Genomic DNA, 17751 nt, shown 5'->3' on the forward strand with positions numbered 1-17751 from the left:
GCAGTGTTCTCCTTTTTTTTAGCATCCAAGTTACAGTTAGCTTTTGAATAAAAAGAATGTCTACAAAACAGAAAGACAGGGGAATTGCAAGTTGGTTTATGGCTTCAATGTTTTGTGTGCTGTTAGGGACCTTGTGAGGATTTTCTTTCTTCTTCACCCTACTGTCCGCCTTAGTGCCTTATGGTTTAGCTCTGCTCCTTCATGAATCCATATATATGCATACATTTCTTCTGGGTCCATTTCTCTGACGGCACAGTTCTGATCAAGGTCAAAATGTTCAATTGACATATTTTTTAAATGAAAAAAAAATTGCTTTGGCACACTTGTCAATCAAGAATGTCATTCAAAAATTCTTTCACCAAGTGCAGCAGTTCTTCTCTGTGGTGGTGGCTGGAGCTGTACAGCATCAGGGCATCCAAAAATAACGGGTGATGAAAATTTAAAGGATCAGTTAATTTTGAACTCATGACTGAAGTTATTGATGTGGGTTGTTAGTAGGTTTGATGCCTTACACAATACGAATGGCAATACAAAGTCTCCTGGGAATGCTCTTCTTATTTTAACATTTGGGAGTGTGGTCTGGCCTTTGTCCCAGAAAAGCTGAACAGTTGTCTGAAAGTATATTGCAGCAATGGTGAAGTTCCCTACAAAAGGGTGGATTTTTTAAATTTTCAAGCATTTGAGGATCTAGCTGTGTGGCATGCTATCATAGGCTTTTTATAGTCAGTCCATGCCACAATTAGGCTTCTGCCGTTCTGGCAGTTCCTTGATTACTTTATTTAATAAGAGATGGTCTTTTGTAAATTCTGTAGCTTGTTCTATTTCTAATGTCCAATCGCGATTACATTACTTTGGTCTAGGCATTTGTAAATTCTGTTTATTAACTTATGTCCATATCCTGATGCCTACATCAGTATTTGGGCACAGCCTATGGACTGGGTGTTTTCCAGTTAGGAGCATTTCTGAGTTTGTGTTCTACTTCTTCAGCTGTGTGTGTGTACAAAAGAAACAAAAATGAATGATATATGGTATGCCTTACGTTTCCATCTGTACTCTGCTTTTCCATGATGCTTTTTTATTATGTTCTTTAGCATCTTCATATATTTTTCCTCAAAATGTTTGTTTTTTATTCTCTAGTGGCAGAATTATTTCCAGCATGCCCACACTTAACATTCTACAGCACCTAAGGTTTTACGGTTTCTGTTTATATCTGACCTTTTGGACATCTGTGTGAATTCAGAGTTTGTTTATTTTCCATTGTAAAGTTCAAGTCCTCGTGTGTTAATATACAATTCTGTAATTTCATGTGTTGTATTATTGCTAGAATTTTGTGATCTCATTCTTTTCAAATATCATTTGCCACCAGTCCTCATAGAATCTTTTTTTTTTTTTTACGTTCTCGTATACAAAGTATTGGGAAAGTATTGGAAATGTCAAAAAATTAGATTGAGGTTTTGATGAATCTAAATGTTTTAGAACTCCCTGTGTCCTAAAATACCTTTTTTGGAATTCTGTCTGTGTGTAAACACGATTAATTGAGTATGCTTTCACTTAGGTCAACCAAATTGTGAATACAAGTATTAGGTACAAAATGTAGATTTCTATCAGCTTTTCAGCTATTTCCACTAACCGGAAGTGGTACTTTACCTGAAAAATTTCCCCAAAAATATTAAAAATTTGATAATTTCACATTATATTATAGGAAAGCACCACATTTTAAGCATTTTTGGTCGCTTTGCAGTTTTTAGAAAAAACGACCATTCTTTGAGATAATCACCATTTTCCATTTGATGTTCAAATGGTAGTATATATATATATATATATATATATATATATATATATATATATATATATATATATATATATATATATATATATATATATATATATATATATATATATATATCCGAGAATGTTTTTGCTTTACGTAAACAAAATTTTATGTACAAGTATTACATTACTCTCATTATTATAGTTTCTTGCAACTTTTGACCCACTTCTGCTTACTGAAAGTGGTAATTTACCTGAATTGTTCACCAAAATAAAATTATCGAGGCAAATTTTTTATTCATGCACTTGCAGAGTCCAATTTATTCAACTTTACTTTTATAATATTTTAGAGGTGATGAGTTTTACTGCACAAAATGTTATCCTCTTTACACTTTTGAAGTCTATTACATGCTGCTGGTTTTCATTTCTCTCAGTTATTGCTTTATTCACCTTACATGTAGTACCAAGTCTTTTGTTGATTTCTGCATACTAGTAAAATTGATGAACTCCAGGAGATCTTCTGCAATTTCCTGGACCTTTATGTCCTCTAATGATGGTGAATTCTGCACTTGTTGAGTTGTTCACTTTAGTTGGTGTGTTCTCTTCTAGTTTTGAATGACTCTGTAGTGGATATTTTTAATCATTTTTCTAATTCTGGTTGCTCTTCTTCAAGGATCACTTGGGTTATTTTATCTTCATAAAATGTCATTGGCACTTTCGATCTACTGTGCCCCAACATACCCCGCTACCCCCATCATTTAACTTCTTGATAACTTCTCTCTTTAATGTTTGTATTTCACTCTTTGTAAATCAGTTGATTTTTAGGACAATTGTCTCTGGTAATAATTTTCTGGTTGTGCTAGCATTTTTTGAGTTTATATTTAAACCTTTAATTTTTAATTTGTTTTCAAATATGTCAACGTTCTTTTTCTTCAACTTAATTTGTACTCCATTTGCTTGCCAATGAGTTACGCTGGTGTTAATGCTGCCAACCTGCATTATTTCTTTTCTTGCTGTTTTTTGAAAGTATGCTAATGTCACTTGACCCGTTTGTTGTCTTTAATTATTGCAATTAAATGTCTTATATTTGTGTCAGTTATCCAATTTGGAAAATAAAGATTACATTTCTATACTGCAGTTCTGCATCAGCCTTCCTGGCGTATTCTTTAGTTGGGAATTTGAGATCAGTTGCCAAGAAGTAGCATTACTTGATCTCCTCTTTCTCTTCAACTGACCACTGGATTGAATGTAGTGCTCTTATTTTCTTGCTCACGGTACGCTTGTGTGGTCTTGTCTGTGCCATTGTGAATTCTTGTGTGGGTTTGAAGATTGAACTTATGTGAAAACTGTTTGCCACATTCAGAACAGCCATAAGGTTTCTCACCCGTGTGAATTCTTACATGTCTCTGAAGGTTGCTCTTCAATGAAAAGTGTTTCCCACATTCTGAACAGCAATACGGCTTCTCTCCAGTGTGAATTCTTGTGTGGGTGTGAAGAGTGGTGATTTGTGAGAATCGTTTGCCACATTCCAAACAGCAATATGGCTTCTCTCCGGTATGAATTCTTGTGTGGGTGTGAAGAGTGGCCATTCGTGAAAACTGTCTGCCACACTCAGAACAGCAGTATGGCTTTTCTCCAGTGTGTATTCTTCTGTGGTTCTGAAGACTGTACTTTTTTGAAAACTGTTTACCACATTCAGAACAACAGTATGGCTTCTCTCCAGTGTGACTTATGGCATGTTTCCTCAGAGAACTCCTACTACAGAATTTTCTGTCACATTCTGAACAGCAATATGGCTTCTCTCCAGTATGAATTCTCATATGGATCTGAAGACTGTTGATTTGTGAAAATTGTTTGCCACATTCAGAACAGCAATACATCTCCCCACCGGTGTGAATTCTTCTGTGCTGCCGAAGAGAACTCTTGTCACAGAACTGTTTACCACATTCAGAACAGGCATATGGCTTTTCTCCAGTGTGAGTTCTTTTGTGTATCTGAAGGCTGCTTTTCACTGTAAAGTGCTTACCACATTCCAAACAGCAAAATGGCTTCTCTCCGGTGTGAGTTCTTTTGTGTGTATGAAGAGTGGCAATTCGTGAGAATCTTTTGCCACATTCAGAACAGCAATACGGTTTTTCTCCGGTGTGTATTCTAGTGTGGGTGTGAAGATCAGCAATTCGTAAGAATCGTTTCCCACATTCTGAACAGCAATACGGCTTTTCTCCAGTGTGTATTCTAGCATGTGCCTGAAGATTACTCCTGTCAGAGAACTGTTTGCCACATTCCAAACAGCAATACGGACTGTCTCCAGTATGAATTCTTTTGTGACGCCGAAGTCTTCTTAAACGAGAAAATTGTCTGCCACATTCAGAACAGCAGTAAGGCTTGTCTCCTGTATGAAGTTTAAAAGGAAAAATAAAAGCTTATTATAGGCATAACATTAAATAAATGCCTGTTGAAATCAAAAAGATTTTTAAAATACAAGAAATCTTAAATACATGTGAAGAGATGCTTAACTATCAGGATAATTTTTCTTTCTGTGCTACAGCTACATTCCAGAGCTCAATCACTGCAGTTGAACTTGAAATAGCAAACTAAATACAATGCATGACATGTGAAGGACTCAATGGACAAGATTACTGATGACAAAATGATAATGGAATTCTTTAATATAGCTATCATATTAAAATATTATTCAATATATTAATATAAAATATTATTCAAAATTATCTGTTTCTCATATTTTACTCAGCTAAAGAAGACAAATTTTATAATCTCCAGATATAATGATACTAAACAGTGTTTCATTTGCAAAATAGAGCACCATGCAAAGCATGTGAAGCATACCTTGAATAATCAGAATGTTTTGTAATGTTTCTCCAAAATTAGACTAAGGCAACTTAAACCCAAAGCCTGTATCAAAAGGGCTTATTTAATGGCCAACACAAAACCAAAGAATGAATAAGTGCCATATTAATGTACATGTCTATAGGAGCCACAGGGGTCTCAGAAAAGAATTAGAGGATTACAAATACTGGATCACCAGTTATTTTTGCCTACAGAGGGATGAGACACCCTGAAAATCAAAGTGAAAAAATGATGCGACAGGCTAGTCCATTTTGCAAAAATTTAATTGCAGCAACTCCAAATCATACTCAGTAGTTCATACGGCCCCCACGTGCTTGTATGCATGCCTGATAATATCCGAGTGCATTTTTCAGATGGCACAAAAAGTAGTGGTATGATGTTGAATTTTCTAGTCACTATGCAATGATGTAGAATGCTGCAATCACTATGCATTTTCTTTTATTAACTACTTGGGAAATTAAAAACTGGCATACTGTGAATCTTTAAAGCACATTCTAAAACTGCAAGAACTTTTTATTAATATGGGCAAATGTTATATGTTAAATGTTAATATGGGCAAAAGTGCATATGGTGGTGTGTTCTTTATGCTATGACAGTTTTTCAAAAATGAAACTTACAAAAATTGCAATATATCACCTTTCTTACAGTATTGCAATATATTGCATCGTAACCACTGTATCACAATTCATATTCTATCACCTGATTCTTGCCAATACATAGCACCAGCTACATGAGATTTACATCAATGAGTGAGTGCACTAGTAAATATATGCTTAAATAACTAAAATACATGCTGCTCCGACACAAAGTTACAATTAGGGTTATTCCCAAAGATTGAAGGGTATGAATTTGAAGTTTTTGCATTTTATGTCATTTTTTTTTTTTTTTTTTTTTAACATGGCATTGTCTTTGCAGTTAAAAGAATCAATTTGTTTTTTTAACATATGGTTATTCTGTTTTGGGGACAATTTTGCATTGTTCTCAATCAGGTGTATATGCACAGTACATTATACTGTTTATGTCTGGGGACAGACACTGATGATCCAGAATTTGTTACTTACTCTTTCCCCTTCATCACATTCTGACTCAGCATCACAATTCTTAAACACCTCACACCATTTTTGAATTTGTTTGGTGAGTGATATCAAAGGAGTTGTTTCCTTTCTTGTTTTTACTGTACAGTTACTTATTTTTCCTTGCTTTTTCGAAGTATAAATACAGGGCACATAAACAATGAAAATCATATACATGTTCACTTTGAGAATTCAAGCGTGCACTGTGTAATCCAGTAAATGCCGATAAGTTTAATGGGAGCTAGGAAAGAGTCATGTTATTGAGTCACTGATAAAGGATAAAGGCTAGTTTGAGAAACTACTAGTAATGATTAAAGCGACTGGGTTCATTTTTATGGAATTTGGCATTATTTCACAAAATGCTGGTGTCAGTAATGAGACTCAGGAATGCATACCCTTTTCCCAGCCATTAAACATAATCTCTCATATTTCAAAAACATAAAATCGTCTTGCGAGTGTTTTTACAGGAATACATTAGGTTCATAAAAAGTGTGAAGACTGAATAATACAACAATGGCAAATTATTAAACTTTATAATACTAACATGCACGAACACTTAAATTACATGGAAAACAAAGGGTAAGAGAGAAATTTCAATTTGATTGACATAAACAGATCCTGACAACATCAGGCTCTTTGAATACAAGACACTCCTTCACGTTCTACAAATTCATATTCCTATTTTACAAAATTTGACTTATTTCTCTTCAGTTAGACATCACTCAGCTCCACGAATATTCCAAGTTAAGGTCTTTAAACATTCTCTAGTGCCTCTGACTCTTTATTGGACTGCATATCACAAGATACCTGTATCAGGATTGTGTTACACGGCTCAGGAATTACTTGTCAATTTGAACACTACACACTTAAAACTCCATACTTCTCTCCTACCTATTAAACCTTTTAATTGCTTTTATTCATTGTCTTCTAGTCAGTAATTAGACTCACAAAGGCCTCATGTCAGGTAGAATTGTAATTTTTTTTTCTAGGAGGGGGTCATATTTTACATTTCTTTCTGAATTATGAAGTATGAATAAATAATTTCTCACTGTTCAATTAATCTGGCACCTGTTTTCATTCTTGACTCCTCTAAAGTTTGGCCTACAAAACAGCCCACTACTTCCACGACCTTGTTTAGAGAAAAATGAGATCTGCTATTCACGTCACACTGTAGCACAGTTTATGTTAAAAAACTCAGTAAAATAGCACCGCATACTGCATTTGTTGGAACACTGCAATAAAGGCTATTATTTAAAGAATCTTTTGTATGTCCATCATGGTCAGTAGCTCTACCTCACCTTAGATTAGGCTCTTTATGAAGTCTGAATGTTCTCTTTGTGAGTTATCTCAGGGCCCACATATTTGTTTCCATCTGGCAAGTCTCTAAAATGGCCTTGTATTAGTTAGTTAGGATGAGTGCTCAGGTAACTGAATACTCAGTTTTAAATGAAGTACAAAGATTGCTTGATAAAGAGAGGTGGAAAGCTGAATGCCAATACAATTTACTTCCTTGCTTGTTTTACTCCGAATACTGACAATATTTTTAAAAAGTGGTCTTCAAACATCTTAGCCACACTGATGTTCACCCAAGACGCTGAAACAGAAAGTGGCACATTGACTGTGTCTGTAGCTGGATCCCAACAGGCTGTGTTAGTTATCTGGGATGGTCACTGGATTTGTTGAGGTTGGAAATGAGAATTTGTGGGGGTAAGCGTAGGGAGATACATTCTGTATTGAATCTGAGAAGTCTGTACCCCAGGGAATTGAACTTGCAGATTCTCAGCATTGCCCAGCGCTCACTCTTCAATACCTATTTTATTCTGACCTTTGTCCATCTACTCTTCTGATCCCCCATAATCAACCATACATTCCTATTTCAGAAAGTTTTGGGTTTGGGAGTGAATGTGAAAAGTGCAGCTAATAAAGTATCTATCTATCTATCTATCTATCTATCTATCTATACTCGACTACTTTTCACACAAGAAGGTGGATGTGGACTTTATGCAAAAACTGAAGCTTTTGCAAAATGTCTGGGTCTCCTCTTAAACTTAAACCCCCACTCTCACATAATGCATTCCCATATCCATCAGATACATTTCCCTTGAATACAGCACTTGAAAATTATGCTCTAGGGAATAAAGTCAAAAAATCTAAGCCCAACTAACCAAAAAAAGATCATCAAAATTGCTGCCACCGCCGCCAAGGCCTGAACTAACACAAACCTATGAACTTTGTTTTAACATACTGCACAGCATGGAATTTAGGCTCAGAACACACTGTACAGTAAACTACCAGTAAATTATTAAACCATAAAATATATATTTACAAATGCACAAACATTCAAAAAACTCTTTAACTCTATATTTAAATTACATAGAGCACAACAAAATGAACCACAGTGGTTAATAAACAGATTGTGTCAATGTTACTTATATTGGTAGTAGAGATAGCTAAATGGCGATGGAGTAGGGGAGAAGAAAACAAAAGTCCAGTTTACAGCAGTCCTCCATAAAATAAAACTCTAGCAGGTCTATGATCAGTATTAAGAGACAAAGTAGGAATTCTGACAATCCCTAGCCTAGTCCATCATCTATATATATATATATAAAATTCTTTTCGTGATTGAAACGGAAATTACGTATGACCACGCGATATGGAAATTACGTATTACATAGTGTGCCCAGAGTCTCCCTCTCCCAGCCCTCCGCTCTGGACTCCAGTGCTGAGAGACAGACAAAACTGCCACATTGAAACTTTGTTTTAATTCCCAGTACTTGATAGTAGAAGAAATGAAGAAAACAGCTTTGCGTCTTTCCACTTTTTAACTGCGGCGAGCTGTAAACCGCCTTCAGCGGCGATGGGTCGTAAGAACAAAGTGGATGCTGGGAGGCGTGCTTTACTAATCAGTTAGTGAAAAGAAGTACACAGAAACACACCGATCTATCCCAGAAAAGTGCGCCCGACTTACTGATATTGAAAAAAAGTAAACACAAACACGCCGATCTATCCCAGAAAAGTGCACCCCGACTTACTGATATTAAAAAGAAGTAAACAGAAACACTTACTGATATTGAAAAGAAGAAAACAGAAACATGCCCATCTATCCCATAGAAGTGTGCCCCGTGTCGTCCTCTCCCAGTCCTCCTCTCTAGACTCCAGCGCTGAGAGATAGACAAAACTGCCACATTGTAACTTTTTTTTTTTAAATTCCCAGTACTTGATAGTAGAAGACATGACGAAAACAGCTTTGCGTCTTTCCACTTTTTAACTCCGCCAAGCTGTAAACCGCCTTCAGTGGCAAGGGGTCGTAAGAACAAAGTGGACGCTAGGAGGTGCGGTTTAAATTTGAATCACGTGGGATGTGTTGTTCAGATGGCAATGTGAAATTAACACCTTTAAGCCATCCACCTGTACCGTTGTTGTCTCTTATTTCTGGTGCAAATCCACATTCAACTGATTTTCTACAGAACATTACCAAATACAATTCATGTTTTCAGATGACATCGTTTGGCAGCACGGCTCCTACTGAACAGTTTGGGTTTATGCTGACATTTATAATACCGGGGAAAATCCTCCCAAAAAAATTTATTGGGGAACTTGAGGAACCATCAACATCGACAAAAACAGATTACACAGAGAAAGTGAGACAGAAGCAGATCGAGAGAGAGAGGGCTCGCTGATCAGCGTATACAACAATCACAATTGAGGGCCTCACAAACACCCGAACAACGTGCTGAACAGAATCAAATTTGACGGATGCAGTATTCACAGGCTACCACGTCACACAGCCGTTAGGGTCTGTATATGGAGGGATTCAATTATAACATTGAAAAAGATTATTGCCTACATCTAACAGTTACAATAGGAGAAATGGACATCGTCCGTCAGTATTGCCAAGCAAAGAAGGTTAAATTTGAATCACGTGGGATGTGTTGTTCAGACGGCAAGGTGAAAATAACACCTTTAAGCAATCCACATGAACCATTGTTGTCTCTTATTTCTGGCGCAAATCCACATTCAACTCATTTTCTACAGAACATTAGGAAATACAATTCGTGTTTTCAGATAACATCCTTTGGCACCACGGCTGCTACCGAAGAGTCTGGCTTTATGCCTACACTAGCAAAATACCCGCGCTTCGCAGCGGCGAAGTACTGCTTTAAAATTTTAAGTAATAAACTGAGGGAAAATGTACCAATAATTATTTGTTAAGGATCTCTTTTGTATCGCCCCTCTGGTTGTAACATAACCAAGCTGCGCGCTGAGTTTACTCTTGAGCATGCAACGTATAGTTGGCCATGTGAAAAGCAATCTTGCTTCAAATCAATGACAACCTTTTGTAGGGTCAGTCCCTGAGACTTATTAATTGTCATTGCAAAGCACAGCCTTACTGGAAATTGGAGGCGTTTGAATTGAAATGTGAGATCAGAGGGTATAACGGGGATCCGAGGAATAAAAACTCTCTCCCCTGAGCCACCGCCAGTAAAAATAGTTGCCTCAATTAGGTTCTTTTGCAAGCATGTGACCTGAAGTCTCGTGCCATTACAAAGTTTCGGTGGCTGTAAGTTTCTCAGCCCCAACCTTCAGGAGTGCCTGGAAGATTCAGAGTGTGGACCGAGCTGCAGGCTATGGACGTATATATGTATGTAAGTAGGATTCAGTTAGCGTTGGGAACCCGCGTACCAAATTTCTTGAAGATGGGCCCATTAAGTAACAAAGACCGTTGGAAAGTTCAATATGGTGGCCGACGGTGGTGTCATACCACTGAAATAAGTACGTACATTGGTTTCGGTTAGTGCAGGGAAGCTGCCTACCAAATTTCGTGAAGATGGGGCCATAAATAAGAAAGTTTAACATGGCGGACGTTGTCGACCATTATGACCGTTACGTGTAGAATTTTGAAATGGAACCTGCTTAACTTTTGTAAATAAGCTGTAAGGAATGAGCCTGCCTAATGTCAGCCTTCTACCTACACGGGAAGTTGGAGAGTTAGTGATGAGTGAGTCAGTGAGGGCTTTGCCTTTTATTAGTATAGATGTATGTGTGTGTGTGTGTGTGTGTGTGTATATATATATATATATATATATATATATATATATATATATATACTAGCAAAATACCCGCGCTTCGCAGCGGAGAAGTAGTATGTTAAAGAGGTTATGTAAACATATATATACATATACATATATACATATATATACATATCTACGTATACACATATCTTTGGTTTCCTCCCACAGTCCAAAGACATGCAGGTTAGGTGCATTGGCGATTCTAAATTGTCTCTGGTGTGTGGGTGTGTGTGGGTGTGTGAGCCCTGCGGTGGGCTGGCACCTTGCCCGGGGTTTGTTTCCTGCCTTGTGCCCTGTGTTGGCAGGGATTGGCTCATGTATTTAGGATATAGCGGGTTGGATAATGGATGGATGGACATTTGTATGCCTAGCCCCATTTGCCCGTTTTCGTTTTTTTTCATTCTTCAGTAATATTTCAGCAAACCCGGAGTTTGTCAGTTCAAATCCTGGTACTGACACCACTGTGTGACCCTGAGGAAGTCACTTCACCTGCCTGTGCTGCAAAAAAACCAAAGTAATGTAACAAATTGTACCTCAGATGTTGCAAGTTGCTGGAATAAAGGCATAAGTCAAATAGATAAATATGTATTATACACATAGGAACTATTCATTTATTTTCAGTTAAGTCATCTGCAGCAAACCTTTAGAAATGAGGGTTTCTCCTTTTTAGATAGTGCAAACTGTTTCTTCTTCATTGAGGTTTTCTCTTGGAGAGCTTTTTTCATTTCATTGAAAATTAAAGCAGCAGCTGCCAAAATATGTAGCTTTCTTATTAATTTTTCAACATTGTGTAAAATAACTTTATAAAGTAACATAAAAGGTTTAAATACTCGTTATCCTTTTACACTAAAATATTACTAAAGAGATACAAAAAAAGTAAAATGCATATGTTGTTTTTCTTTAAGGAGATTAAATATTACTGAAGAAAAAAAAAAAAAACTTCAACAGCCAAATGGGGCTATGCATACGAACTTAAAAGGTTTAAATAAAACAGAAATATATACCTTTTATTTTTACTTCCTTAACTTGTGGAGGGTGTATCTTGTAGCAAAGCCCTACGTTTTTTCATGAAAGCCTGTTTCAGTCAATAAGTCTTAAAAACAGGTGTAAAGATATTGACAATAAGCTATGCAAACCCACCAAGACATGCAATCGTTTAAATCAAGGCGCGAGTCGAAAAAACACCATCCGATACTATTAGTTAACGATTAACACATTTCTATATGTATTGTAAGCATACAATACAACTGATAATATGTTGCGCTTATTTATCTGGTGTACCGACATTTTTGCACGTTTAACGGCTGAAATCTAACATGGTTTGTGCCCTTCAGAATGAAAACAGTTAGCATTTACCTTTTTAATAAAAAGCGAGCTTTTAAGCCTGAGAAATCACTCCGTAAATGCACACGTTTAATTCTTTATCACTTCAAACAACTGAACTATCCAGAACATTTCAGGCATACATCCAGCATTCAAACTATGTATAAAAAGCACAACTGTTAAAGGAATTCAGCATTTCTTAATTGAAAATGTTCCTTTAATCCTCAACATGTCTCAATGAGTCGTTCTGGTGGTTTTACTTGACATTTTGATATTCTGGTTAATTGTGTTTGCAGTTGAGATGTTCTTTCCTGATTTATACTTGTTTTCTCGTTAATATTTGTTTCGCTGGTGTTAGTGTTCTGATTAGAGGTTATTGGTCCTTTGATGTCTTGACGGTTTCTTCTTAGAACAGCTCCTATTACGCAATTCCGTCACATACTGGTCTATTGTTTCTCCGCTTTTCTGGAAACATGTAAAAAAACTTTTGCCGCTCAAACGTCACATTGCGCTTTGGGTTGCAATACGTTTCGAATTTTTCAACTATTTTATTCAATTTCATATTGTCTCCATCTTCTTCAAACTGAAAATTGTTATACACCTCTAGCGCCTCTTCACCAATTACATGTAGAAGCATAGACGCTTTCATTTTTTCACTTTTCCTATCTGCTTCAATCGCAGCAAGATACAACTCGAATCTCTGTTTAAATCTTTTCCAATTTTCAGCTACATTTCCCTTTAACTGGAGATTTGGTGGGGGCTGTAATCATAACATATTTTTTTTTCTCTTTTGCTAGAACGTCTTACCGCTTTCTCATCATGTTTTCGGGTTACTAATAGACACGAGACTCGTTCAAAAGCTGAACCTCTTCTTCATATTCCTCTTCCAATCCGCCACTTCTGACACCATGTAGTGATCTTGTTAGGTTCGTAGTTTAATCAATACACAGGATTGAAAGATATAATAACTTTTTAATAGACAGACTTTAGAGACATTTACTGTACAAGTTACTAATCGTTCTTTAGTTCACGCCCATTCTCCTACTTGCATCGGCATTCACAGACATTACTAATCATTCTGTAAGTATCCCTTAATAGACCTTACTAATCAACTATCATTACAAAATCCAACGTGGTTTGTGCCCTTCAGAATGAAAACAGCATTTACCTTTTTAATAAAAGGCGAGGTTTTAAGCCTGAGAAATCACCCCGTAAATGCACACGTTTAATTGCACATGTGCTAATATGCATGCTTACACAGCATTAAAAGACACTCAAAAATTAACGTCATTTACCTTTGTTCTTGCGTTTGATAAAAGGCGAGCTTTTAAGCCTGAGAAATCACCCCGTAAATGCACACGTTTAATTGCACGTTTTAATATGTATGCTTACACAGTATTAAAAGACACTCAAAAATTAACGTCATTTACCTTCGTTCCCGCGTTTGACTCGTGCTGTAAATCTCTTCCTTGTTTTTAGTTCAAGTGATTACGTAGGAGGTGTGATGACGCGATACGTGACTCCGCCTCCTCCATTAGACTATATGGACAAAAAATAAGTTCCAGTTATGACCATTACACATAGAATTTCGAAATGAAACCTGCCTAACTTTTGTAAGTAAGCTGTAAGGAATGAGCCTGCCAAATTTCAGCCTTCCACCTACACGGGAAGTTGGAGAATTAGTGATGAGTCAGTCAGTCAGTCAGTCAGTGAGGGCTTTGCCATTTATTAATTAGTATAGATATAGATATATATATAGATAGCTTTGCTATGGCTCAATCTGGTTAAATAGAAAAGAAAGAAAAGAGAAAGCGCACGTTTCTAATATATTTAATTTCACAATGCTTGTGGGTATACAGTGATCCCTCGCTATATCGCGCTTCGCCTTTCGCGGCTTCACTCCATCGCGGATTTTATATGTAAGCATATTTAAATATATATCGCGGATTTTTCGCTGCTTCGCGGGTTTCTGCGGACAATGGGTCTTTTAATTTCTGGTACATGCTTCCTCAGTTGGTTTGCCCAGTTGATTTCATACAAGGGACGCTATTGGCAGATGGCTGAGAAGCTACCCAACTTACTTTCTTTCTCTCTCTCTTGCGCTGACGTAGGGGGTGTGAGCAGGGGGGCTGTGTGCAGCTGCTTCCTGAAGGACATGCTGCACGGTGCTTCGCATACTTAAAAGCTCAAAGGGCACGTATTGATTTTTGACTTTGTTTTTCTGTGGCTCTCTCTCTCTCTCTCTTCCTGCTCCTGACAGAGGGGGTGTGAGCTGCCGCCTTCAACAGCTTTGTACCGGCGGTGCTTCGCATACTTAAAAGCCAAAAAGCCCTATTGATTTTTTTTTTTGACTGCTTGCTTTGCACTCCTTTGAAAAGGAAGATATGTTTGCATTCTTTTAATTGTGAGACAGAACTGTCATCTCTGTCTTGTCATGGAGCACAGTTTAAACTTTTGAAAAAGAGACAAATGTTTGTTTGCAGTGTTTGAATAACGTTCCTGTCTCTCTACAACCTCCTGTGTTTCTGCGCAAATCTGTGACCCAAGCATGACATTCTAAAAATAACCATATAAACATATGGTTTCTACTTCGCGGATTTTCCTATTTCGCGGGTGGCTCTGGAACACAACCCCCGCGATGGAGGAGGGATTACTGTACAATATTTTTTGTTGTTCCATTGTCTGTGCAGAATGTTAGACTGAATAATATTGTTAAGTTCGTAGACGTCTTTGTTTTTGGCCGCAAGAATAGCTCGTGCACTCAGCCAATCGTGATTCTTATAATTGGTTTGAATATTGGAAATACTTTTTCAACCAATTCTTCTTTTGATGTCACTAAATTACAGAAGTTATGAGGCAATGAAATTCGTCCTGAGGTCAGATCAACCAGCACCTTTCCGTTCCCAATTTCCAGATTTCTCCAACCCCGTTATTGACAGTTTGCAGTATTTGATCGTAAATGCCTTTTTGTTGAAGCGTTAGCTTAGGAATATTTGATTGCACATACGACAAAAGATCACCCGTGTTGTAATTTTGTTCACGACGCAATTCTACATCGAACGAAGCAGCAGCAGATCGATTCGGTGATGGCATTCCCAATTGATTGAGAACTTTGTTCGTGATTTCTAAGCACAAATCTTCAATCATTATCAACGCTTATTTGTAGATTTCTGCTGTGAAATCCAGGTTTATATTTGAATTTTACTTGCGTATTTGACGGAAAATATCTTCAGCCATGTGCGATTTATATTTCTCCCATAACTGTGTTGGAGATGAAGGAGAGCAGGCGGTCAATATGATTGCAAACAATGCAAGAATTTGATTTGGATGTGACGTGTTGCACGCGTCATTAATGTATACATCCCAGTGTCGGTCGTTCTCCAATAAATTCAGAGCTTGACCTGTACTTTGGAAAGTGGCATGTGTAACGCCGTTGACAATTCTCAATTGCTGGAAAGATGTTGGACCGGGCACATTTACCAACAGCATGTGAACAAAAAAGCATTCATCTTGATTGGGATGCACGGTGTACAGTCTGTCTATCGTAGTTTCTTTGAATATGCCAGGTTGTCCGTTGACTCACTCTCCTCGCTTGCGTTGTTCAAATGATTTTCTGCTCGCATTCCATGTGTAATACGTAGGCACTTCCGAATACAGCAGTGTTTTAGCAAACACGTCATTTTAACATAACGTAAAGAAAGCAGTTAATGTTGTAGTCGGTGGATTCAGGGCTATTTGTTGCACATTTGCAGCTGTGAAATAAACGCGTTGTCCATTTTCTAGATGTACTGCTAAGTGAACAGCACCTGGACTTCGTTCATGTATGGGAAATGAAAGACTTCGTCATACAGCTTCATTGCTGCGTATGTATCTTCCAGTCTAATACTGTGCGATTTCATCGATATGTATGACCCTATTCCTATCACTTCTTTCTGGTTGCACGCCAAAAAACTGCCATGTCGCTGCCTTTATTCACGTACTTACAAATGTATTTGATCGAAACATTGAAACAGAATCGTAAAATATTTAGTATAGCGTGTGTTGCTTTTACGTCCAACAGATGGCGCTGTGTTTTCAAAAAAAGCATGTTTTTACCTGTCACAGGTGTGACATCTATATAATATGTATATAAAAACACGCGCGTATTCGAATGCAACGTTGTGTCAAAATTTCAAAGCAATCGGTGAAGAACTTTCGGAGATTTAAGGTTTTGAACAAACGAACATTTACATTTTTTATATATATCACTTGGGTCAATACCTAAAGAAATACACACAGCAAATGCAATTGAGAATACACCAGAATCTGTATGATTTAATTGTTGGTGTGCGTTTTCATAAACTATGGGAGGTTTGCAAGGAAACAAAGCATGAAGGAAACGAAGCTGCTCTTCGGTGAGGTTGAATTTTTTATCAGCGTTTAAACTGTCATAGACATGAATTACAGCATCATAATAATAGGTACACACCCAGTGAGTCACTCGTTCAGTAGCTGCAGAAGGTAATATTTGAATATGTTTTGCATTTTGTGGAATGGGCAATATGTCAGGAGTCCACATTAGCAAAACCTTTTGAGGTTGGAAATTGTATGCGCAGCTAAAATTTCATTGAATTTGCTCATGTGATCTGTTGATAAATAATCATTATTTACCAACTCATTCATTGCAAAATCTGACAGTGGGAAGATCACTCCTTCCATAACACTAAACACAAACACTAAGTAGACACTAACACTAAAAAACGGCACCACCACCGGGAAGAACACTAAACGAGATAAAGTAAAAGTCTACTAAACTTCTTTATTATAACTGCTTTATTGTAGCAAGTGAGGGGACGCTGGTGCACGCTTGTTGTCGGCCGATCCTCCCTGTTAACAACACGTTTCGCAAAATTCGCCTTAATTCTGCACTTTCTTATGCTTGTTTTATTTCGTTTATTGTACGTATAGTTCGTGGATACAGCTGACTCGAATTGTTTGGATTTGGCTTAATATTTACAGATTTTATGGACTCCACTTTACTGGGAACAGCCGTGTCTGTGGATCACGGGACGAGACCTACGAGCATTTCTTTGTACCTGGCGATCTAGCACCTCGGGATGATCTGTCTCCGTGATTATATTCGCTATGCTGATCTGCTCCCATTTCATCTTACAGTACTCTACATCCGGGAACTGATCTGATGTTCATACTAACCTGGCTTATGGCTTCGGTGCGATCACGCCTGAAATTACCAAGCATTACTGTTTATGGCTGTGTATTGGAACATCCAAATCCTGCTTCCTCCTCCAGCTGCTGTGCTTTCTGCTGCTTACTATCACCGCTCACCTACGCTACCACACCCGCCTGTCCTACCAGCTGCGTTGTGCTGTGCTGCTTCTACACTGCTATCAGCTAAGTATCACTCACTATTTTAGCACTTTGAGCACTGAGAAAAGCGCTATATAAATGAAATGAATTATTATTATTTATTATTAAACACTAAAGTACAAAAACGAAGTAGAAAGTAACACTAAACCGCAACACCGCCGGGAACACCGGCACACCACGTCTACTAAACACTAAGAAACACTAAAGGAAGAAATACTAATCAGTAAGTACCGCGTCTACGAAACAGTAAATCAGTAAAGGAGAAAGGACTAACCGCG

General features: G+C 37.5%; 1 protein-coding gene across 1 annotated transcript in view; it reads right to left on the bottom strand.

The window, feature by feature from the left end:
• Positions 1-2047: 2047 nt before the first annotated feature.
• Positions 2048-17751, bottom strand: part of LOC114667351 (gastrula zinc finger protein XlCGF57.1-like) — a 31268-nt gene continuing 15564 nt past the window's right edge. The window contains exon 3 of the mRNA XM_028822625.2: positions 2048-4162. Within this exon, the coding sequence (XP_028678458.1) occupies positions 2997-4162 (1166 nt within the window). The 3' untranslated portion in view covers positions 2048-2996. The remainder of the gene's footprint in view (positions 4163-17751) is intronic.

This window comes from Erpetoichthys calabaricus, chromosome 1 (assembly GCF_900747795.2).
Source record: "Erpetoichthys calabaricus chromosome 1, fErpCal1.3, whole genome shotgun sequence".
NCBI lineage: Eukaryota > Metazoa > Chordata > Cladistia > Polypteriformes > Polypteridae > Erpetoichthys > Erpetoichthys calabaricus.